This window comes from Poecilia mexicana, unplaced genomic scaffold (genome assembly GCF_051168715.1).
Source record: "Poecilia mexicana isolate PSO_F unplaced genomic scaffold, ASM5116871v1 scaffold_4, whole genome shotgun sequence".
In the NCBI taxonomy this organism is placed as follows: Eukaryota; Metazoa; Chordata; class Actinopteri; order Cyprinodontiformes; family Poeciliidae; genus Poecilia; species Poecilia mexicana.
The window spans coordinates 7567892-7593129 of record NW_028263373.1 but is presented as its reverse complement, the minus strand read 5'-3'; the positions used below and the strand labels follow the sequence as shown (position 1 = coordinate 7593129).

Here is a 25238-nt window from a genome sequence, read left to right as displayed (position 1 = left end):
GTCCTATAAGAAATACGCCAGCGCTTTGCAAGAAACTGGGGACTTACTGTGATCTAGTTTGGAAACATCATCCTTCCATGTCTGGTATTGGATACATTCAAACTCCACCAGTAAGGCTGCAGTTTGATTGTACAGTCTGAGCACTTTTTTCCCGTCGGCACTTGACAGAACATCCGAGTTTTCCTTTTAAGGAAGAAAGACCAATCAATAGCAAGGAAACACACAACCTCTTATTACCTTTTATAAATGTTGACCCACTTTAATGAATAAAATGGGTTCGTAAATCCTTTGAAAAAGGTGCCTGGCCCAACCAATTCTGCCAGCCACTGGAGGCATGTTTCTAGCAACCGGAGGATCCTTCTGCTCCTTTTCAAAGAGCTACAAGCAAAAAGGTCGAAATTGTTTCATTCTTAAATTACAGTTTGCATCAATGTTTTGCTAATTTCTATCAAACTGGAAACCTTTGTGATATTATCCACTTCTGTGATGTAGCACTGGAGAACATTATGCAAAATGTTGAAAGTTTGTGTCTCCAGACAAGAAAGCCTCAGTTTCTGAAACCTATGAAAAAGGAAAGTTAATAGAATTATATTACAATAAAAATAAAATGACAGTAAACGTTTGCAATGCGGTTTACTAACCGCTGTAGAAGTGCCAGAGCTTGCTGCGATGAGTAGATTTTTGAGAAGCATGAACTCATGAACACCTGGAGTTTGTTCTGTATACATGAACAGGGAGACATTTAAATTTCAACGAACTTTCAGCCTCAAGCTGCGAAACCGATAACACTCATCTGCTTTGAGACAGTACATCACCAGTCATCCTTCTTTCTTTTAACGACACTCTGTATGGTTTTAAAAAATATGGCTACGTCAAGTAGTTAGCCTTAGACACTACTAATAAGTATTATTAGTAGCAATTAGTAGTATTATTATCTGTTAATAAGTAGTGGATATATCACGCTTTTAAATCCTTCCTCTTCACATGAAAATCATTCACTTATAGTCTATATAAAGTAGAACTGCAACGCTTTGGTCTGAATTCCTCGCCATTGTAGCTCCACGGACCCCTCGTGGACCCCTTACACGCACGTAAGGAATCATGCGAGTTAATACACGCTAGAATCATATCAAATGAATATATTCAAATGAATGGATTGCAATGGTGTTATTACTGTGTTTACACCCTCTCCATCCATCCCAACTACCTACAATATGGAGCACAGTTTAACTATAGTGTCCATTAATGTCAGATACCAATGAAAAATTCCACGGCAAATGGGGTGATGTCACACAAAAGAAAAATATTATAGTGAATAGAGAAAAATGAACACAACTAAATATGAAAAAGTGTATTTTGCATGATATGTCCCCTTTAACTTAATTACTGATCATTTTCAACACTTGGCTCAACCAAAAACTTTTTTGCAAGTTTCCACTGTTTTATTTATTTATTTTTTTTAACAATTTATTTTTGGTGGTGAGCTTCAATTCTTTGAGGTTGGAAGGCCTAAGTACTATCACCCTAATTGTTAGGTCACTCCATACATTCTTTATCAGATTTATGTTGGTAATCTCTCTGGGTCACTCTGAAACAGGCTTCTTCTATCACAAAAAATGTAATTGAAACTTATGAGTTAAAAGATGACTTGAATCCCACACTTTTCAGTCAAGTGAATAACGTGTACCTTTATCGCATGAAAGACAATGTTCGTAATGTAGGTTGTGGAACAGACATACCTCAATGAGGCTGATTTCATTCATAAACTTGACAAAATCGCCATCAAATTCAGTCATCTTTGGAGACAATATGTCATACTGCTTTCTTTTCAAATTTGTGGACACATTCTGGAATTGTCTGGCAAGAACCTCGATGCCTTCAATCTTTGACTTTCCAAGAGACTCAAATGTCTTGAACACTGACATTATTTGTTCGATCTACAAAAGATAACAAACGTGTTAATTCTTGGGATAGTATTGTAAAAGTGACTTGTTGAGGAGCACTTGTTTTAAACTACCATATTTGTACGGTGGCTGACAGGTGCAAACACACAGCAGATGGCAAAATGAGTCTTGCGTAGAGTTTTGTCTCCAGTCTGCTCTGCATCCCCAGAACCAGAACCAAACAGGGAGAAGCAGCATTCAGCTTCTATGTGTAACAGGATGAAGCCTGCCCTCAATGATTGAGGACATCTGTGCACCCGGTTAACTGACAGCAGCGGTGCCGAGTATAAAAGGAGGCTGCTGTTGGGCCGGAAGGTGCTATCTAGTTGGCTGTATCAGGGTATGAAGAGACATTACATCTGTTGGCAGTTAACTGGAAGCACAGGTGTCCTCAATCCTCAATCAATCGCACCACAAATCTGGAGAAAATCTCCAGAAAACTGCCAAACTGCCAGAACACAGAGCTCCTTCAAACCAAGGCTAAAAACTCACCTGTTTGGGATTGCTTTTGACCCATAACCTCTGGAACATTGACAAACATGATGTGTATTTTGATGATGGCACTCGACAAAATGTAATGTTTGTTGTTGGTTTCTCAACTGATAGCTGATGTTTTTAATTACATTTTTGTGCTTTCATGTTGTACAGCACTTTGAACTGCCTTGTTGCTGAAACGTGCTATGCAAATAAACTTGTTTAATTGATTGAAGATAGAAGTGCGAAAGCCCACTAGGGGGAGATGACCAACAAATCCTATTGGACCTGAACCTAAGCAAAGACAGGGGGTGAGGACTTAAAGGGATGACCAGAAGAAAAGTGGAGGAAGAAAGAAAGCAGTGTCTTATACTCCAATTCTTTTTAAAACACACAGTCTCTTCCAATATTAGACAACAATGGCATTTTTACATAGGTAATAATTACCTACTCCAGTCTCCCCCAGTGGTCTGGCGCATTCCTGCTTTGCAGAGCAAGTTTGCAGCTCTTCGTATTTGCGTTTTTGTTTTCTGCATTCAGCATTTTTCCTTTTGCTTCTATTTCATGTGGCTGCAGCACTTTATTTGTGATTTCAGCATTTTGCTGTTGCATTTGGGTTTTTTGAAGTTTGATTCATTCATCTGTGTGCAGCTCATTTTGCCCTTAGTGAGCGTTTACATCTGTTTTCAGCTCGTTGCACCATTTGCACCGTGCTTACACCTGTCAGCTGCCATATATATTTGGCTATCTCAACAGTATCAGCCTCAAAGTTAACAATGACCTTTTTAAGTCTTTTACAGAAGTTCTCAAACATGCCAAAAATATGCCGCTCCGAAAGCACAAAGCCCTTTTCCTTCTGGTCTGATTTCGCCGTTAGCTTTTTTTCTTGGAAGAAGGACCGATACTCCTCAAACAAAGTTATGCAGTCCTACGCAGAACAGAACAGGCAACAGGTAATCACTGCTGAAGTCAAGCCAAAGCAATGCAAGCGCACACAATAAGAAGTATTAGCGTCACAGTCACCTGCATTTTCCTCATGAGCTGTTCGGCATCTTGATCCCATATTAAACTCTTGCCATGGTCAGTAATATGTGCTCTGCACGCTGTAACCAGCTGATTTGTGACCTGGAAAAGTATACATAACCAATGTTGATATAATTGAATGGCTAGCTTTTACAAAAACAACTGAAATCTTAAACGATCATTATAATAACACACTTACTTTAATTAACAGCGATGGCATCTTTTCATTTATGTTGCGGAACAGTGGTACTCTGTGAACTAATTCAACGGCGTTGACGAGACTATGCACGCTTTTTATCAGGGATTCCTGGAATTATGAACAACTTATAATACAGAAGTGTTACGTGCAGACAAGGGTTGCAAGACAACAATTTCTGAAAGGGTTGAACTTCCTCTAACATGTAGTACGACTATGTGGCAGAGAAATGCACATGCATGTCAAATAAAAACTTGTGTCGGTGCATTTTAACAATTAGAGATCAACAAAGTGCATTCTTAAATTATGTAATTCCTGCATACAAAATGAAAAGTTTTTAATCCTTTTACTGAATTTAAATAACAACAAAATGTAAGTGTTTATAAATATATATGGTCTGGACAAAAGAAATTGGGTGTTTAAAAGGGGCAGTATTATGTATGTTCCAGGCACATAGTGCCATTTTATAGCACAATCAAGTAACTATGTTACTTTTAAATGCTATAAAAATGCAATTTAACACATTGAAATTGGGCTTCTGTCTTTTTAAGAAGCTCCTATTCCGACACTCAGTGTCGGAATAGGAAGATCATCACAACAGCGTTCCTCCTTTAAGCGGTTTATGGCCATATTTGGGAGCGTTACACTAAGCAGTTCCTACGATGAGCTCAGAGACACACAGTTGTCGGAGAGTATTTGCTAATTGCTGCTGCTTCTAGCCTGAAAGAGCTGAGTGAGGAAACACGGGGGGGGTTATGTGCTCTGTGAGGCGGAAGCCTGGCAAAGGACTGCAGCCCAAAGAAAAAGCTTTGTGGAAATAGTCAACACTTGGTGAGATTGTAGGATCTCTCAAACATGCATGAAAAAAGACAAAGGAACATGTTGTAACATGATAAAGTAAAACTAAACAAAAACAAAAAAGTCAATTTTAGGTCATACTCCCCCTTTAAATATATTTTCATTCAATGTATCATGACACAAGCTCTAGCTCTTCATTAAATTGCTTAAAAATACATACCGGATCATTGTTGTACAGTGCTTGCAAGACTTTCTCCAGTGTGGACAGGAATTTTAAATAGTCTTTTGACTCATTAACACGATCTGTTATCCTCTTATCCAGATCCCGCCACACCTACACAAGGATATGGACTGAGTTAACGGGGTACGTTAAGTTATTTATTTCAGTTCTTTTAGGAGCAAGCTAAAACATCTTCCTGACAGAAATACAGCTTTCTTAGAACCTAGGTAGCTTCAAAACACTGAAAATTTTACACGGTGCAAAATGTTTTGTAGTCTATACTTAAACCTTGTTATTACCTTTATCATTTTGGAACGGCGTATGTGGAGTACCATTAGCACTGCATTGCACTCTTCACTTTTCATGTGGTTGACGATGGAGCTGAACTTTAAGTGCTTCTTCTTCCAGTATTCTAACTCGCTCAGAGGTCCCTCAGCATCTATTTTCCTCAACTGATCGTCCTCAGTCAGGACCTGATCATGACGAAAATAAAAGATATCACCGTAGTTCAGCTTTGTATGGGGCCTTCAGCAGAATTTGATCTGGGCTCCATCTTCCTGCAAAGAGCTTCACTTCACCACCACCAACAACATTTCAGTAGGGATCTGGTGGGATTTGCTGTGCTTAAATCTCAAACTTTTTAGATGAATGGTCTGTGTTTCAAGCTTTTATGGGGGACACTTTGGAGGCTCTAACTAGTGATTAGGTTTCAACATGCTTTAGGCGAGGGGTGTCCAAAGTATAGCCAGGTCTATATTTGGCCATTAGAATATTTTTTGGGAGTGGGTTTCAATGTTAGATTATCTGTGACAATTTTTTTTAAAATATCTACTACAACACATAATATTAATCTATTTATAAGCGGTTTTTTTTTCTTTGCTTTTATTGTAATTTCAGATTACATAAGACTGCAAACTTTTACTTAAAAACAGATTTAAATGTTCAGATTTAAATGAGGAAACCGGAGTACCTGGAGAAAACCCACGCATGCACAGGGAGAACATGCAAACTGCATGCAGAAAGACCGGGGCCGGGGATCGAACTAGAAACTTCAGTGGTGGTATTTTTCATCTTTTTTTTCCAAGATGAAAAGGTTACAGCAAGTAAAGCGTTTTTATTTCCTTGTTGTGACGCTGAAAGTTAAATCATGGTGATTTCTGTCATATTTATTATTAAAAATTTGATTGTATTTTGAATTAAAATAATTGTTTTTTTTTTTTTTAGAAGAACAAAATTAAGGCCTGTTAGTTTTAACTTGTCAGTTTTACTACGTTTGGTTAGCAGCTTAGATACCACTACCGGTCTGAGCAAACGCTACGTCTTTCTGTGTCTTGTGACATCTCATCCTGTTTAGATCACAGATAAATGTTTGTGATTACAAACCTGTTCAATCTCCTTGCACCAGCGCCTCAGAATCTCTTCCAGTCGCTGCACTTCCTCAAAGTCAGAAGCTGCGGCTTTCATCTCTTCAAGACTCGTCAGTTTGGAAAAGTCGACATCTGACGGTTTGCTCAAATGAACAACACTGGTGTTTCTTATCTGAAGGTCTGGCAAAAATACACGTATTTTTCTTCTGCTAACACTTCGTCAACTTGAAAGAATACGCAGCGAAAACTGAGAACAAAAAAAAGATCCTACCATCAAGCGAGCCCAGAAAATGTTTAAAGTTATCCAGGAAGATCTTTTTTGTTTTTTCCCCATGTTTTGACTGGTCCAACGCGCCCCAGCTGTCCTGTGTCTCAAGAATCTGTAGCAGAAATCCGTAGGCATTCCTTAGTCCTTTCAGGAGTCCTTCAGTGGCATCGATCACAGAGAAACAAATTAGCTATGAGACATTCAGAAAAAAAGAAAAACCATGAGAAGGAATGGAAGAAGCATAATAAACACAGGTAATATTATTTATTTTGATACTACTACACAATGGCAAATTACTCAAATACTTTTGGGAACTTGTATGTTTTAACATAATATATTTTTTTCTCTTTTACAGCGTGAAACATTCATTCTCATTCTGACGTAAAGTAAGATAACTTATTTTGCGCTTAACAGTGAGTGAACACTTTAACTATCTACTTACTTTGCATGAAACGAACCTTAAAAACTAGAATAACTTTGCACATGCACACAAAAAATAAATTCATTAATTAATTAAACAAGTCACAGAGAAAAACTACATCAACTTTTACCTCGTGTATATTTTCAGGAGTCACAGGAACGGTCACGTCTGTTCGAGCAAAATAGCAGCAGATGCCGGTCAGACAGGTCTTTCTTAAATCGGCTAAAAACAGCCTGCGTCTTTTATCCAGTGCAGCAAGTCCCTGATGTGTGCGCCCACTTTCTGAAAACAAATGCAAAACGGCCCAAGCGAGTGACATAAGCGACAACTACTGTTTTAGAAAACTGAAATCCATTAATTACAACCCTAAGATTAGCTTAAGTTTTGCAAAAAAAAAAAAAAACAGGAGATGGACTCAGGTCTGACAGTGCAGACTTCCAGGCTTTCTGCTTGTAATCCTACCTACTCCTGGGGGGTCAGACTCCTGGTAGACGAAGGAGATCGTTTTACAACCTCCAGCAGCGAAGAAACGATCAAAAGCAGCCAGCTATGCCGTAAAAAAGCAAACAAGCAAGCAAAAGGTGGTAAGAACAGAGAAACAGGTATCAAATACCTATCCAAGCAAAATACTAAATTTCTGAATTTAAAGACAACATCGAATCAAACCTAAAAAAGTGAAAGGAAAACAAGTGCACGCAATGCAATACTGTATCACATATAATGCGTTCATGATGTTTGGCACATAGTCGGGCATCTGCCTGCGCTCGATAACTAAGCAGTTCGTTATCGCTTTACAGTACTTTACAGTCTTGTTACGAAGACACTGTGAAGTACTTAACAAATCTAGGCATCACAACACAAAATGTATGAGGAAAAGGGGGGCAAAAATACTGCAAAAAAGTACAGCTGTGTATGTATAGTTCCCCCTTCAGCTACACTCAACAATACACTTTAAACCAAGACCCTTACGACCTCAATAATGATATTTTCAAAGTTGCCAAAGGACAATGGTGAAACTCCTGTCCAGACCGACCCAAAGCATGAGCGAACTAAGCTGAGTTCGGCCCCCAAACCATCAAGTGTCTCCTGTAAATGCTTGAACTTTAACCAGACGTCAACATTGGGTTATTGTAAATGAGAATGCTATTAAATCTGATTTGACAGTTGTAGTAAATACAAATAAAAAGATGCTAAATTATTTAAAAATCTAAATTTTCATCAAGTCTTTCAAATAATAGTCAATTTCAAACAGATTCACCACAACAGAGACATTATAGAGCCAGATCTTCCTCTGGCTTGTATTTGGCTTGTGTTGAATTACAAAAACTAAAATTCAACTAAAAACTGTATGTACTGTAGATCACAGAAATGCGATCAGATCTTCATGGGATTGTTAAAGATAATTAACTTGAGATGCTCCATTTCAGCTTAGTGGCATCGCTTCACATGTCAGCATTGATTTGGATTCAGTGTTTTAACACAATTCGACTAGAAGCTTAAAACTAAGGTTATCGTTCCAGATTGTCATTAAATTAGAAATTCATACCAGCCCGTAATCACAATCCAGCTACTCCATACAAAGTTTCCCTCCCTTTCATTGACCGATCTGATTGTTTTTCTGAAGGCAAAGCCATAAAGAAAGACTTACGGATGGAGAGTCTAAAACAAATTCCTCCACTGCTGATGGGGTCAAAGATAGCTCATTTGCTATTACTTCGAACATGTATTTGTGTGAAGAGGTGAGCAGCTTTCTCCGCTCCTCTCTCTCCTTCCTATAGGTGGCCTGAACAAGGCAAGAAGTGCAATTAGCAAACTGTTAAGAGATAAGTTAAATCTGCTGTCTGAAATCAAAAGGCCAAGGGGAAAAAAAATAGACTTACTTCATTTCCAAGCATGCTTGCTTTTGATTTTTGTGCATCCATTATGAAAACGTTTGGAGGCAGGTATAAGGGCTTCCTCACTGTTTAAAATCTCAGCTCTCCTTCTCCTCCTATGACTAGAACACAGTAGCCATATGTAATTCTATGTTTTCTATATCTTTACGAAAAATAGCCACACCAATATCTGGTGACCTCAAACTATGACGTTAAAGCAGAAAGGAAAACGGGCCTTTCTGTGAATCTGAAATGTTCTTTTAACAATTAGTTAAGAAATGTTGAATTATGTGTTTTTGCAATACATGGTGTGACCTGCGCAAATTACACCCTCCCACCCACTGACTGCAGGAGATCCACACCAGACCAAAACCCATCCTTCTTCCCCAATGTCCTGAGACATAGACAGTGGTTGGTATCAACTCCAGCAATAAAATGATTTAAAAAGAAAAGCTCCCTTAAAAGGCTTGGTAATTTTTATGCATATTAACTTGTTAAACTTTTTTTTATATATATATATAAAACACAAGATAATTTGAGGAAACATTTACACCACTAGCAAGATGGTCTCAAACTGGACTTTATGGTATGGGCAACTGGACGTTGATAATGTGAACCGATCAGAGTCAGGATCGGCAATCACCAAAACAACCGTCACTCTATTATTTCATTACAAAATATCCGCTTAATGCTCTACAGAATCGCTCTTGAACTGCCACCCTGCGCACTCTGTAATAATTTTTTTAACAAAATGTTAAAAAGTTATTCTTTTTCCTCCTTTCTAGCGGTTACATTATGTTCAACCGTTAGCCTTGGCATAGCTGTTCGCTTTCAATACGATGTAACTACTTATAAGAATGGAAGAATGACTTTCCCGCTGGTCTTACCGAAACGTGACCTTCTCTTGAAACTGGAGCTTCTCTTGAAGGCATTTCTTTCGTCAATTCTGATGTTTTCTTAAAAAGAAGAAAACATCAGTTTTTGTGTATCCTAGTGAAGTTTTCCACCGCAACCAGCCGTTACTGTGACCGTTACTGGTTTCAAACGGTTCATAAATCTTTTGACTGTCACAAGCGTAGCAGTTGGTAAAAATTTTGGGAAAAAAAAAAAACATAATTTATGCAGCCTTCTGATATTTGATTTAAATAATTTCCCCGGCCTTATCATGAAAAAAAAAAGATTTCCAGAACAAGGTGGATTTGATTGCAATATTTGCATGTATACATGTTAAAAATGTGAAATATTTGTGGGTGTTTGCAAGCTAAACTAGATCTGAAGTGATGAATACGTTCAAAATAAAAAATAAAAAAATCCTGTAAAATAATATTGACATGATGACTAAAGAGAACCGGTAAATATATATTTTTTCTCAGTAATTTCCTTATTTGCCACAGGGTGGCGACATTTGACAAGTTCATGCTAATTTATTGGGTCCCTGCAGCTCAATGTACGGTGGCTCACGTATCAATGCAACCTAAATCAGTTGCAGAACCATGGTTAATATGTGGCATAAGCAATAAATATGATTTTTTATTATATTTTTACAGTGAAAATGTAATAAATATATAATAAAATATAAAATACTCTGAGTTTCACAGTTACAACTAAGCAAGCTCAGCAAAATATTAGGAACAATCAACTTGTAAGATGTAGAATGATTAACATAATATGTCATTTCATTTTGGAAAAAAGGCCCAGAATAAAGATTTTTGGTGTGTTTGATTAAATAAAAAACATTTATTTCTTTACTTTTTTAAAAATATATATATATTTATTAATGTACAATACAACACTTATTATTATTCTATTCTATTCTATTCTATTCTATTCTATTTAAAATAAATAAAACCACGATTTTAAGACAATTTGTGTATTTACTCAGGTTATTGTCTAATGTTACAATTAGTTTGATTTCTAAATAATTGAAATGGGACAACAACAACAAAAACAAGAACACTAAAATTTCAGCAGTTTGGTTCACGCATCTTTCAGTCTTCTCACGACTGTTAAATTTACGAGGAGCACTTGAAGGCAACACACTTCACGCTGTTGCCACGTTATACGTGACGTAGCTGGAGGCGTGGATCGGTGGGAGGCGTCATAGCTAAGCGTTGTAAGACAGGAACCACACAGCCGCTGATATTAATGCTCTTAACGTCAACGAAAGTCTGTGAGAGAGGTGAGAGTTTGTTTGTTTTTATTTTTCTTCTGTAATATTTAAACCAAGATGTTATTTTCGCCTGCAGTCGATGGATTAGCAGCTAATATAAATGTGCTCGGCAGCACCCGTGTCCTATCATTCGCATGTCTGTGCTGTTGTTAAAGCAAGTTGATAAATGACGGTTAAGAAATTAGTACAGTGAATGTACATAATAGAGCTTTAAAAAGGCAGTCCTGCTTGTATTTAGTTTCTTTGCTATGTCTCGTACGAGGCATCCTTCCTGTGTGTTTGTAAAGCCTCAACTTGACATTGAGACAGAGCCTTACTCCAAGAAACGTCAAATGTTAAAAGTTTTAGGAGTCAAGTCATATGTATTGGCATTATGATTTCAGTTAACAAATAAAAGATCTAAATCTGCATGGATCATTGCAACATCATCCCCCCCAGCATCATATTTCCATTCGTCTCTAGTAAAGGGAGTATTTCCTTCTCAAAAAAAGCTGCCTATTGTGGGTGTGGGCTCAGACGAACAATGGCAATCATTTAAGTAATTGTTTCACTTGAAAAATTAATTGCTGGATGTTGAGCTGTCGCCAGTTCTGTCAGTTCATCTTATTGTAACTTAGCCTCTATTTTGTTTCCTTCTTAAAACCTCAGTTAGACTTGGAGTTAAATGGATTTAGATCTCCTCTTGAAATACAATTTAGTCCAGTGGTTGCCTGATTGGAAGTCACAATAACAACAACAACTCAAATACATGTTCTTATTGTTTTTTGTTTTGGCAGAGTTCATCCAAATCATTACTGATCATGGACCCAAACACCAGTGGACTTGTGCAGAAGTTGGCCGAGGCGGGCCAGTCTCACCTCCTCCAGTTCTGGAAGGAGCTGAGCACCAAAGAGCAGCAGGAACTTTTCCAGGATCTTCAGGGGATGGACTTCCTGGAGATCAACGGATTCTTCAAGAGCTCCATGGAGACGTCCAGCAGCACCAAACACGAGAAGATGGACGGGCGCATGGAGCCGGTGCCCCGGGAGGTGCTCGGGAGTGTGACGAGGGACAGGGAGAGTCTGAAAGACTGGGAGGCCAAAGGTGAGCTCAGTCAGGAGTTTCGTAGGACTATCTCCCGCCCCTCCTCCTAAGGTGTATCGTTGACTCTTTATTGTTCAATAGGCAGTAAGGAAGCAGGAAAAGGTTTTATTACTTTTATTACTGTTTCTTGTCTTTGTTACGATGTAGTAGCAAAATCAAAGATTATTGTAGCACTTTATGCTACCAGATAAGAGGCTGAAATCCAGTTTCTTTTAGGTCATTGCCCAGTCATTCAGGGAACCAATTTACTGGTATAACTCTGGGAAGCTTAATGAGATTAAAGCATCACAGGGCAGCCCAGATGAACTTAGATGGACGTGGGTTGGTGCTTTTTCTGATTTCTTACTTGAGAAAAGTTCAGAGAACCCACGTCCAGATTTCACACAAGAAACAATTCCAGTGCATCTATTTGCCAAAGCCCTCCCCGAGCAGCAGGAAAACCAGCCAGTTACTCACCGTATGCCGTTACAGACTCAACTTCGCCCCAGTCTTGCTTGTGAGTGGTTTTTCAAAATGTGAGTAATTGGGTTCTTAGTGTGACTGCGCAATTCCTGCGTTGCCGAGGCGATATGATCACCTAATGAATCACTTGGATTTATTTCTTTTATTTCCGTGGCCAATAATAACAGGAGATGTGATCGGGCAGAAAACATCTGGTTCTGATTTGAGGCTGACGTCACTGGGTTTGCCTCTCTTGACCCTTATTCATGAAGTCATCTCACCATGTTGTGACCACATTTGTGTGTGCAGGGTGTGGTGTGTGTGTATGTGTTTGTGCAGGACTCATCATATGTTGGGAGAGCAGTCAAAGTCTAGCTGACCCTCCCAATATGTGGTGTAAAACTTCTCCCTTGGCACCAGCCGCTAGAAATATCGTTGACCGTTTTGTCACGTAGCTGGTAGTAAACTCGAGATAAACCTGCTGTGTCGGGTCAAATGCGCTTTTGTTTCCTTTTTTTCTAAATACATTTGAAAGTTTCTGTGTAGGAGTTCAATGTTCACATCCTGCCTGTGACGTCACATCTTCAGAGTTTATTTACAACTGATGGTTAATGGTAAACTTTATGGATGTTTAGTTAAGTTTATCATGATTTATGTAAGATTTCCCTGCAAAGACAATTCAATTACTCTGAAGGCATCCAAGAAGATTAGAGAGTTGGAATGGAAGAGATCATAAATGAACCAAGGCTGTGCAAGAGTATTTACACCTCTCCACACTTTGTCATATTACAACTACAAGTTTCAATGCATCTTATTAAGATTTAGAGTGATTAACCAAAAGAGTTGTGGACATTTGTGAAGTGGAAATAAAAGGATAAACCACTTAAAAAAAAAAAAAAAAAAAAGTTTGGTAATATGCATATGAAGAGTGAGACTAGCATTTTTATTTTTGCCTTCGTTACTGTGACACGCCTTATTAAAATCTAGTGGATCCAGCTGTTTTCAGTATAAATCCTGCTGCTCTGTGAAGGCTTCAGATGTTTATTTGAAAACATTTAAGAACAAACTGCATCATGAAGACCAAGGAAAACAGCAGATGGGTCAGAGGTCAACCTGGGCAAACATTTAAGGCAGTTAGGTTCTAAAACAGTTTTCAAAGCTTTAAGCATCTCATGAGCTGAAAATGGAAATAATCGCAAAATCTGGTCTAATGGAGGTGTTCCAAGAAAAAAAAAAAATGAACGATATATTTTCATTAACATCGCGATCGTCCGTTATTAGTCCAATTGAGAATATTTGACAACATTTAGACGTCGATGCTTACGGAGATAAATTTAATATTCCCAGTTGATCTCCATCTAATCTCACTCAGCTTGAGCTTGCAAAGAAGAATGGTCAAACATTTTTAGTCAAGACTCTTTGGCTCTTTTCATGCAAAGACTCAAACTGTTGTGCTCTGGTTCCCCCTCAGGTCTGGACTGCATCGGTCAGAGTAAAGTGGCTGTCTTACTGCTGGCGGGGGGTCAGGGAACCAGACTTGGGTTCTCTCACCCTAAAGGCATGTACGACGTCGGGCTGCCATCCCACAAAACTCTCTTTCAGATCCAAGCGGAGCGCATTTTGAAGCTGCAGCAGCTGGCGAAGCAAAAGACAACAGTCAATTGCTGTGTTCCCTGGTGAGACTCTGGCTCTAAGACACGTTTTTTTCTTTTCTTATCCTAAGATAAATAGACAGACTAAGTCTAGCAAACAGCCACCTGTCCTTTTTGTAAATGAGTCCCAGTTATGTTTGCGTGATGAATAACTGGGTCAGATCACTGTAGGCGCTGAAGGAAACTCGATCAAGGAAGCTGGAATAGGATTATGTCCCTGGACAGCAGATCTAAGGGTAGTTCACTGTCTGAAAAGGGAAAATGGTAATAGAAAGAGGTTAGTGTTAGGTCTCACTCGTTATTAATTTTAAATTTTTGAAATCTGATATTTGTCATTCGCTTTTGTAAAGGGGAAAAAAAGCTTCTTGCATTGCTTTCTAATGTGCAGTGTCTTCAGTTCATGTTCAAAAATCATGGCTTCTCTCCGCCCTCTTTATTTTTCTCAACGTACCTGCCAGTGTAACCCAAATAACCGAGTCTTATCTTCTTTCTGTGCTGCCTTCAGGTACATCATGACCAGCGGCAGGACGATGGAGTCCACCAAGAACTTCTTCTCAGAGCATAAATACTTTGGTTTAGACAAGGACAATGTAATCTTCTTCCAGCAGGGCATGCTGCCAGCAATGGACTACAATGGGAAGATCATCCTGGAGAGCCAGGGGAAGCTTTCCATGGCTCCTGGTAGGTCCAAATGTTAATTGGTGACTACAAGGTTAATCGATCTGACTGGACGGGCGTTTTTGCTTATGAGCATTTTCTTCAAAGCCATTTTGTGTGGTTGCGTTTCAGATGGAAACGGGGGTCTTTACAGAGCTCTTGGGAACCAGGGAATCCTGGACGACATGCAGCGGAGGGGAGTCGAGTTCATTCATGTGTATTGCGTCGACAACATCCTGGTCAAAGTGGCCGATCCCACCTTCATTGGGTTTTGTGTGCAGAAGGGAGCGGACTGCGGAGCTAAGGTCGGTCAAAGAGTTTCAGAAGTAGAAATATGCAAGCCATGATGTGGGTTTTTATTCATAGACTTTTACAGGGCCCTGCATGAATGATTTATAAAACATGAGACTTAACGCCTGCCTTTTAAAAGTATTGAAATGTACATTATAAACTTTATAGGTTTCACTGCAGTATGTTATAGAGCTGAGTTCATGCGTGTAAAATCTGCAGCCGAACAAAGCCCAAGGTCCTCTCACTGGCTAGAGTTTCTTTCACAAATCCCACAGCTAATTATCTGCCTTGTTTTGTAGTTCCAGATTATTTTGTCTCGTGTTCATATACCAGTGAAATCATTAAATAACAGAATGCTGAAGAGCTCGTTTGTACACCTCAAACAATGAACAAGCCTTTCTTTGACAAATCAGAAATTACATGTGTTCAACATTGGAGATACAGAAGCAAATATGAAACTTTCTCGTCAGAATTGGTGGATGTGTTGCAGAGACGTTCAGGACTTAAAATATGAATGCTTATGCTCCATTACTTATTTGTGGAGAAAGAAGCATCTCCGTATCGCATGGTTTATTGAAAGCAAACTTACTTCAGCTGACGCAGCAGCGAGCCTGTTTTCTTCCTCCTCTCATAAAGTGTCTTTATTTCGTATTCATGAGACAAGAACGTGTCTGACGTACAACACAAGAACTCAAGGATAATTAATGACCTCTCAGTGCTGCTAATAACCTGTGTTGGACGTGACGAGAGGGCAAAGTATGTCAGCAGTCGAGTCTGCTCCATTCCGATCCGTCTGTCCAGTTTTTCCAGTCGGTGCCAACAAGGACACATGCTCTTCATATCTTTCCAAGGAACAATGTGTAATTAAAGGTGTGGTGCGGTGTGCTCGCTGCACCTTCAGTAATTCACCACCGGGTGGAGCAGCTGACCTCGTTTTTCTTTTGAATTTCTTTCAGCTTTTCAGGAAACTTTTTCCTTCTCTCTGTCATTGAGATTACGTGAGGTATATAACTTTTTTTTTCTGAGTGTTAAAGGAACAGTTATTAAGAGGAATGGCACATCCCAATAAAATAAAACCTTTTTTTATACTGAAAAGGCATAAAAGGAAGACGAGCATTACCAGAGAATCACAAATGGTCTGCTGTGCTAGACGGTGGGTATTTGTGGTTACCCACAAATTGACCTTTTGTTTCAGGCCATCCCCTCCTAAGTGTTTGTTGCTGAAAAGCTCAACCCTAGACCAAAGTGCCTCGTTCTTGTTGAGTTCTGCAACTTCTGCATGTTTACAGTCGTCCTGGAGCACGGTTTGGTGCAGATTTCTTTTTTTATTATTATTTTATCTCACTCTCTATCTGTCCTCAAGTTGCTTGATATCCAGGATGGATTTTCCAAAAGTTATGGTTTGCGAGATCTTACCACTGCATTCAAAGATCCGTACGAAACCGTAAAAAAATGCAACTTAAATGCAACACCAACACCGTATTAAACCTAAATAGATAAATTAATCAAAAAAAGTAGTAAGGCGTTTGTCTAGTTTGGCCTGGTGACCTGTCCAGGGTGACCCCGCCTCTCGCCCGTTGACTGCTGGACAGAGGCACCGTCACCCCAGTACCACCAGTATTATAAACGTGTAAGAAAATGGATGGATGGATGGATGAAGTAGAAAGGCATCTATGAGCTGTCACTTTACAGATTTCAAAGGAAAACTTGATGGCGATCAATGATGTACGGAGAAACAAACACTGAACGTAACTTTGAGGTTTTTAGAGACAAGCCGACTTATTGCTATGTGAAGAAATGGACATTGGCGGAGCAGAGGCTTGGGTAATACCACATGATGAATGTAGTTAATAACGATGACAGCATGGTGACCACATCAAAACTCAATGTCAACATCACTTCCTTTGTTCTGTATCTTATGACTGCTTTTGTTTCCACTGTTTCCACATCAGTTTATGCTCGTCATTTATTGTGAAAGGCATCGAGAGTTTGGCTGAGCCGTCAGGCAGACTCTTTCTAGACTTGGAGTTACGTCTTAGTTGCAATCATCAGGATGATCGGGTAAAATGTTAAAATGCATCTGAAGATGCAGCTGAGCTTCAGATGGTGATCTGCTGAATGTGGTGCAGCAGAGATGGAAGAGCTGCATCAAGCCAGAGTCTCTCCCATCGTAAATTACTGGGAGCCTCTAATGTTTTATGGTTTTATGTGGCTTTTCAAACCCCCGGCCCCCGTTCAACAACCCCCTCATCATAACTAGACTCTGTCATTAGCAACCAACTTTAGGGTGAAGGGAGGTCTGTCTTCATTTAGAGCAGATGGAGCTAAAAAAGGTGAACTGCGCTGATTATTTGAGCTAAGTTTAACAAATAGGCCCGCCGCTGTCACTTTCTGAATCTTTTCACACCTATTTTACTGCAAAATCACAAAATCCTACCAGATTTTTTTCTGTATTTTCTAGCACACTTATCTTGGTACACTTTAAATACGACCAAACTAATTTATAAGTAACTTTTCAGCGAGATATAAGAGCTTGTTTTAAGTCAGTAATTCTTGAATGTTGACGAAAACAATTAATTCCACTGACAGATTCTCACAACATTGGAAACATGTTTTGGTACAAGTGAAATAATTAGCCAGTGGAGCTGGTACTTTATATTGAAATTCAGGAATTACTAACTTAAGACAAGCTCTTATATCTTACTGAAACGTTAATTGTAAATTAGTTTGGTCATATTTAAAGTGTACTAAGACATCTACTAGAAACTAGCAAAACTACTTGATAAGATGTTGTTTGCAGTGCTCAACCACAAGATATTCTATTTTCTGGATGGTTTATTAAGTATTCATACTATTTGAACTCCTTCACGATTTGTTACAACCACAAACTTCAGTGCATTCTATTGGGATTCAATGGAAAACTGCTTCATCTGCCCCCAAAAGGAAATTAAATGTTGCTGTAACTCATATCTTCAAAGAGTTGACATGAATGGTGATGCTGTGGGCAGGAAGGAAATCTGGTAGCGGTCAGTCTGTCACCATGAGTGAACTAGAAGCATGTAGTGGAGCAGCTCAAAGTAATTCACAATCGTAAAGAGAAAGAGAAATATGAAACGTGTTTTTTTTTTTTTCATGCATCCGTTTGCTGCAGATACAAGCACAAGTGTGTTGGCCGATCTTTCTACCAGCTTTACACATCTGGAGCCTGGAAGTTTTATATTTTCTTCGCAAAATAGTTCAGACTCAGTCGGACGGGATGGAGAACACGTGTGAACGTGAAAGTCTTCCCACAGATTCTCAACTGTATGTAGAGGTCTGTGCTTTGACTTGACCATTCTAACACATTTTTTTTTTTGATCCAAACCACCCCAATGCAACTCTGGCTGCAGGTTTGGGGTTGATGTCACGCTGGACGTTGAACCTCCTCCACTCCAGCTTCAAGTCTTCTGCAGCTTCTCGTTGACGGGTTGCGTGGATTCCAGGGTTTGTTCGCACATATAAATATCTACCGCCACTTTCAGGTGGTGGAGAAAACCAATCCGACCGAGGCCGTGGGCGTAGTCTGTAAGGTGGACGGGCGTTACCAGGTGGTGGAGTACAGCGAGATCACCCTGGCGACGGCTGAGAAGCGCAGCTCGGACGGCCGCCTGATGTTCAACGCAGGAAACGTGGCCAACCACTTCTTCAGCTTCTCTTTCCTGCGAGACGTCGTGCAGTAAGATTCCTCCTGTTCGACCCGAACGTCTTTAACGTGCTCCGCCAAGAATGACATCTGAATGCAGAATCTTTTATGAATTACCAGGAAATATGAGCCCCAGCTGCAGCACCACGTTGCCCAGAAGAAGATCCCGTTTGTGGACGTTCAGGGTCACATCATCACTCCGGAGAAACCGAACGGGATTAAAATGGAAAAGTTTGTCTTCGACATCTTCCAGTTTGCAAAGTGAGTAGCAGCCGAGTTTCTTCAGATGGTGACTAATGTGTGCTCTAGTTGAGAGGTGCCTATGTCACCTATGGGTCTCCTAGACAAAGTTTTAACTCTCCTCCTGCATGCAGGAACCATCCCCCTCTTTTTTTTTTCCTTTCCAGTCCCCAACCATATCCCTCACCCTGAGCCGTGACATTTCTCCAAAGTCTGATCCAGCAGGCCAAGTCTGCCAAACTCTTTGAAGGAGGAGGACGAAGGTTTACGAGCTGTTTGCTCGTTCCTCCTCTTTCAAAACGTTTCATGACATCAGCTCTGAGTCATCCGACTGCTAATCAAAATTTACATTTAATTACAGTAATGGCAGCGGTGATTGACTGACGGGGAATGAGCAGCAGACAAATGCTCTGCGTTTCAAAATAAAAACAGATGAGGAACGATTGCGTCGCCGCTCTGAGGATGGTTTCGGAGTCGGGCCCGGACTGGCACTCTGACAGTTTTAGTAGAATCCAGATGCGTCGGTTCTCCTCGCTGCCACATTTCTAAAAATGCCTGGTGAAAATGCCTCAGATCCTCACAGCATGAAGTGTAGCTACGTCCTGTGTCCTTTTCTGTTGTGTTTTAGTGCAGTGAGCCTATGATGCCCACATGTCTTCATGAAATGATCTGGAAACATTCGAGATTTGGATGTTTATTGCAAGATGTTGTTCGTGAAAGCCTGTCGGTCATAAGTACTGGGTTAAACAGGAAAAACTCAAAACTAATTTTGAAGCGTATGATCGAGGAAATCATGACTTGAGCTTCTAAAACATCCTTTCATGCACATTTTTCACTCTACGTTCTGCTTGTAGCACTTTTTTTGCACACATCCGCATTTGTTTTTCGGGTCTCGGTCTTTGACGGCAAACAAAACTTTCTGCATCAAACTGACCAAATGCTTTGATCCTCACTGTTGCACAATGCTACGGTGCCTCGTAAACGACAATTTTTTATCATTCTGTTACATTACAGCCACAAACGCCAACGTATTTTAGAAATAGAAACATGAAATATGAAATGTTTGACATTTCTAGCATTGGTATTCACCCGCTTTTTTTTTTCCTGACACCTCTAAATGAATCCCCCTGTTATTAACTCTTACTTAAAATCATCCATTTTAGGGAAGAGAGTTGGCATGTTTGCTATTTGTTCTCAGTATATATGATCAGAGTTGGTGGGCAGATGAAAGAAAACCTGTTAGAAAAAAATCTTGAGACTGGGGCAGAGATTTATCCTCCAGCAGGACAAGTAAACATCCAGTCAGAGATTCAGTTGGTTGGTTTTAGGAAGAAGGGTTACAAACTCGGCTATTCATGCGTAAGCCAATACAGCAGATCGACACCCTTTCAAGAACAATGCAGACAAATCAAAAACATCTTGAAATGGAAAATGTTGGGTACAATGCCAAGTATGGCTTTATTATTGGCTTTATTGCCCATGATATTAGCTTTTTATTTACTCTTCTAGTAAACAGGACCACAAACACTGTGAGTTTTACTCAAAAGAACATTTGGTGCATTCATTCATTAAAATTGGATAAATATAGCGAGGATTTTGCAAGAGTGACCCAAATCCCCATGCTTGTTGTTGAGTATGGATGAAACATTTTTATACCAAGAAAGTCAAAAACATTTCCCCCCGAAAACATATAGGACGTCATATCTATATCTTTCAATAAGGTAAACATGCAAGATGCATGTTTTGTCTTTATATTGCAGATGCCATATTGGCAAAAAATCTGCCAGATTTGTTGTTTCATTTATATTTTCTTGGCTTCATTTATGTTTTAGAAAGTAAAATTGAATCACTTTTTATTTTTTTAAATTAAAAACAAAACCCAAATTTTGTTGCCCAAAAGCTCTTTCAATGTATTTTTTTTGTTTTTTTTGGTCTGCGTGACAAAAACTTCAGACTTTGGACGAGATCAAAGCATGTTCCTCTATTAGAGGAACGGCCCAGTGAAAGTACAGACTTAATTTAAAATGGGAATCTGTGGTTAGCCTTAAAAGTTGCTGTTCGCAGATGCTCTCCATCCAGTTTGACTGAGCTTGAGCCATCTTTCCAAAGAAAATGGCCAAAACGTTCTGTATTTAAGTGCGGAAAGCTGGTAGAGAAATGCAACAAAGATCTATAGTCCACAAAGTAATGGCTCGGATGATGTGCTCATGCTAAAAAGCTCGGAAAGCACCAGTCTGTCTCTTTGCATTTCACAATTATGAAGTAAATTGGTTATTTTGTTGTTTGCGGCTTAATTATTAGCCCCAAACAAGGAACACTTGTGCAAACCATCGATTTCTTATAAATGAGCAAATGAACATTCATACCAGCAGTACCTAAAACATAATAACCGACTCCAATCATCTAGTGGTACAACAGATGAAATATCCTTCAACTATTCCCAAGAGGTAGTTGCAAAAAACACAAAAAAACTTGATAATTTTCATCCCTTGGGTTCAGAGCTGCTGAATAAAAGTCCTCCGGGTCTTTTCCGGCTGCGCCCTGCTGCTTCCCTGTTGTGCTTGCACGCTGAAGTGACGCCGTGTTCTCCCACAAAAGGACGTTCGTGGTGTACGAGGTTCTGCGGGAGGACGAGTTCTCCCCGCTGAAGAACGCGGACGCCCAAGACGGGAAGGACACGCCCACCACAGCCCGACACGCCCTCATGTCCCTGCACCACCGCTGGGTCCTGAACGCCGGGGGCCACTTCATCGACGAGAACGGCAGACGCATGCCCGCCATACCCAGGTAAGCAGCAGCCGCGGAGCATGGAGCATCACAGCGTGGCACGAACACCAAAGCGGGCTCTTCCTGGTCGTTCCCGCTTTCCCGACACGCCAACTCTGCGCACTGGCCTGGATGTGTTTTGTGTGTTTAGACATCTTGTTGTTTTTAGCTTCACACTCTCTCCCCCTTCCCCTTCTCTCATGCTCGGTGTTGCACCTGCGTGTCCCGTACAATGTTTCCAGAGACGGAGCAGCGGGCAGTGTCACAGATGATGGCAACAGAAAGTAACTATTCCCCTGCTGTCCTGAGTGCATGGTGACGGGATTTTGGCTTCTTTTATCCTCCTCATCTCGCTCAGATGTTAACGCTTTTGATTCTTTATATCAACTTCCTTCATTTCCACTGATGAGTAGCTTTATTCTTTTGTATTTTTATCTTTGTTCCTTGCAGAGGTACTTGTACCTCTTGGACATTGTTTTTATTTTTTACATATTGTTAAACTACAAAAATGTATTTTATTGTGATTCTTTTTTTATTTCTTGCACAAAGTAGCTCATGATTGTGAAGTGTAAACAGTGCTTAGTTTCTAAAATACGAGTACTGAGAATATTTAGTATTTTTATTCAGACCCCTTTAACATTATGCCCCTAAATAAAATACTAGGTAACTTTAAAGAGTCAACAAGGCCTTAGGTGTTTGTTGGGGAACAATTTGGAGAACAGATGTACATTTATGTCTCCAACATGTGCAAACCAAGCAGTTGTGCCGCCTAAAGAAATCCTGCAGCTATAATTCCTAGAAAAGGTAGCTATATATGTATATATGCTAATTGCATATATACTCAACTCTTTTGGGATTTAGATTTACAATGAAAATTCTAACACAATTCATAATTTTCATTCCACTTCACAGTCATGTGCTACTTTATGTTGATCCATCACAAAAAAAACAAAAAAATCCCAATAAAATACATTGAGGATTGAGGCTGGATTATTTAGCACATTAAAACAAAAAGGTTTAAGAGGTGTGAATACTTTAAGGGACCATATCAGTTGTTATGAAGGATTTACTTTAGATTTGTAGCGGCTGGTATTCTGTCATATTGATCTGATGGCAGATAATTTATCCTCTGAAGGCCTGCGCTGAGACCCTTGCGTGCGTAAAGGACGTATGCACCTGTTGCATGCTGGGTAATGGGAACCACTCCTCCTGTCTGTCAAACCTGAACCTGCTGATTTGTTTATAAGATCATTACATGCTTGTCTGTTTTCTGCTTGTTTTAACTTCACTGGCTTGCTCAGACATATAGAGCCTAAAAAGGTTTTCAACCCCTTTGATTGTTTTCCCCTCTTTATTGCTTCTACAAATCAGTCCTGATCAACAAAGTCTGCCTTATTTGAGAAACAAAATTAGAAAAAAACTATATGACGTCAATGCAGTTGTTTATTTTAAATATTTTATTTTCTAGGTTTTTTTTTTCCCTAATCTTATCAAAAAAAGACATATTTTGTCAATCTTGACTCATCTGTAGAAGCAATAAAGAGGATAAAAACATCCAAAGAGTTGAATGCTTTTTATAGGCAGTGTGAAAACACAAGCATGTGCCTCTTTGACATTCATTGGTGTCACGAATGTGTTTAAGGCTCCTAATGCTTCTCTTTTAGTCATTCACCTTCTCTTGCAGCTCAACCTCTGACTCTCCAGATGTGGGGATCTGTGATTGTTGTCTGGAATAATTACCCTGAAGCGGGCATGATGAGTGAGGGTTTGTGTGAAGTGCCCCCAGTATTTCAGAAGCACTGGGTGGAGACATTGCCAGGCACTCATCTGTTTGCTTCTGGAGGATGTGTGTTACGGGTCAGAGGACTAATCACTGGTTGCGATGAACGTCTGATTATCTACCTTTGATCACTAATCACAAGCCTTAGTAAAAGCCCAGCTGTTTTTCAGGATTTACTGCCGCTTCTCTAAGCTACCGTCCCTCTTGTCTTTCACGAGACGGTCTCTCATTCCGCTTCTGTTTTTCTCCTTCCTCTGAAAACGCTTCTTTCTCCGACGCAGCCTCAAGGACGGAACCGACCTTCCGATCAAATGCGAGATCTCTCCGCTGGTCTCCTACGCAGGAGAGGTGAGGCCAGGAGAGTTTAACAGAAAATCCAGGTGTTGTCCCAAAATCTCTCCTCGACAATGTTTTCCACTTTTTTTTCTTTCTTTTTTTTTTTTTTAAAGGGTCTCGAGAAGTTGGTGAAGGGACGAGAGTTACAGGCGACACTGATGATCGACGAGCACGGCGTCCACGAGCTGGTGAAGAACGGCGTTTAATCCAACCAAGGAGAGACACGGGAGAACAACCCAAAGATCACCTCGTGCTTTTTGTTTTCCTGAGTTTGTTTGGAGAAACTGTGATGCCATCGTCGTGCAATAACAATCGAGTCTCCCTGAAAGGTTCTTGAAACTGTCTAAAGTGAATGAGGCTAATGAAGTACGCAGTCTTTTCTCTGTTTGTATGCTGACGCCATACTTTACCTTTCTTTCATAGAGCACTTGAACACATTGTGAAATTATGAATGAAATCCTTGTTGTCTGGACGATGCATTCGGCAAGTGCATCTATTTATTTTGCTTATGAGACTTATTTTTATACGTCCTGATGAATGCTGTTTAGATGGACTTTACCATCTATTTTAACTTGTGATTTTTGTACAAGAATAGGCTGAGATGAAGTAATCGGTATGTCATGAGGATACATGGATCGGGATGTGGGGGGGTATTTATAATATCTGCTTCTTTTGGTTGTGTAATCATTAAAGATTAGATGGATACAATGGCTTCTATCTTTTACTAAATGCACTTTCTACGTGGAAACCAAGTTGTTTTGTCAATACCTCTTTATAAACTTTCAATTTGCACATTGGAATATGCATTTCATGTTATGACCGCGGAGTGTTTTCATTGCATCATAGTTCCTATAGTCACTAATCAATATCTAGAGTTTGTCTGATTTTCAAGATCTACTGGAGGAAGTAATGCAGATACTACAGTGCCTTTAAAAGGTATTCACACCCAGGGAGGTTTTACCCTTTTTATTGCTTTTGCAAATCAGTCACAATCAACAAATCCCAAAGTGAAAAAGGTTTTCTGCAAAATAATTAAAAGAAAACATTTAACTTAAGTGATTGCATAAACATTCAAGTCCTTCAAAGTTGCTGAGCTAAGTCAACAAAGGTCCAGCCAGTTGGTGCTTGTAGGCTCACGGTGAATGGACGAATGGCAATTCAATCACATACGTACATCAAGCAGTGTGCTCTATCAAATAAAACCCAGTAGATTTCATTGCATAGAGTTATTAGCTTGCAACATTCACTCCCTACGAGAAGCTAGCGACAACAGCTAATCACTTCTGTCATTTTTCCTAGCGTGGAAGAAAATAAATGACTCTTCCTTACAAACCAGTCAGTTGTCTCTCAAATAACGCTCTGAGTAGTTAGTTCAACTTCCCAAGTCGCATTTTCTTTCAAGTATTGTAAATATATAAAAATTCCACAATTAGGGCAATTTTTCACAAATAATTTGTCCCCTTTAAATGTAAGATGAATTTCAGTTTTAAATTTGAAGTGATGTTAAATATTTTAGAATTACTCTGTTGCTGCTCAGGGTGTATTTCAAAGTAGCT

The 25238-nt window shown here is 39.6% G+C and overlaps 2 protein-coding genes across 3 annotated transcripts in view; one reads left to right on the top strand and one right to left on the bottom strand.

Moving 5' to 3' along the window:
- The window catches only part of LOC106917772 (dynein axonemal heavy chain 8), a 38322-nt gene extending 29092 nt beyond the window's left edge, over positions 1-9230 (bottom strand). The window contains exons 1-16 of the mRNA XM_014986984.2: positions 8591-9230; positions 8359-8493; positions 7173-7257; positions 6841-6992; positions 6293-6479; positions 6038-6201; positions 4954-5127; positions 4655-4768; positions 3640-3747; positions 3441-3542; positions 3199-3345; positions 1740-1937; positions 642-718; positions 462-561; positions 259-378; positions 48-183 (exon numbers count right to left, since the gene is read on the bottom strand). Coding sequence (XP_014842470.2) covers positions 48-183; positions 259-378; positions 462-561; positions 642-718; positions 1740-1937; positions 3199-3345; positions 3441-3542; positions 3640-3747; positions 4655-4768; positions 4954-5127; positions 6038-6201; positions 6293-6479; positions 6841-6992; positions 7173-7257; positions 8359-8493; positions 8591-8632 — 2041 coding nt within the window. The 5' untranslated portion in view covers positions 8633-9230. The remainder of the gene's footprint in view (positions 1-47; positions 184-258; positions 379-461; positions 562-641; positions 719-1739; positions 1938-3198; positions 3346-3440; positions 3543-3639; positions 3748-4654; positions 4769-4953; positions 5128-6037; positions 6202-6292; positions 6480-6840; positions 6993-7172; positions 7258-8358; positions 8494-8590) is intronic.
- Positions 9231-10651: 1421 nt separating this feature from the next.
- uap1 (UDP-N-acetylglucosamine pyrophosphorylase 1) lies at positions 10652-24390 on the top strand. 2 transcript variants are annotated; one of them, XM_014986987.2, is made up of 11 exons: positions 10652-10763; positions 11531-11837; positions 13750-13954; positions 14436-14611; positions 14720-14892; positions 18400-18593; positions 18681-18821; positions 21399-21587; positions 21809-21850; positions 23628-23694; positions 23796-24390. In XM_014986987.2, exons 2-11 carry the CDS (start codon positions 11555-11557, stop codon positions 23886-23888), a joined length of 1563 nt encoding a protein of 520 aa, XP_014842473.2. In that variant the 5' UTR covers positions 10652-10763; positions 11531-11554; the 3' UTR covers positions 23889-24390. The 2 variants fall into 2 exon arrangements, with proteins under 2 accessions (XP_014842473.2, XP_087861003.1); XM_088004877.1 differs by lacking the exon at positions 21809-21850.
- The last annotated feature ends 848 nt before the right edge of the window (positions 24391-25238 follow it).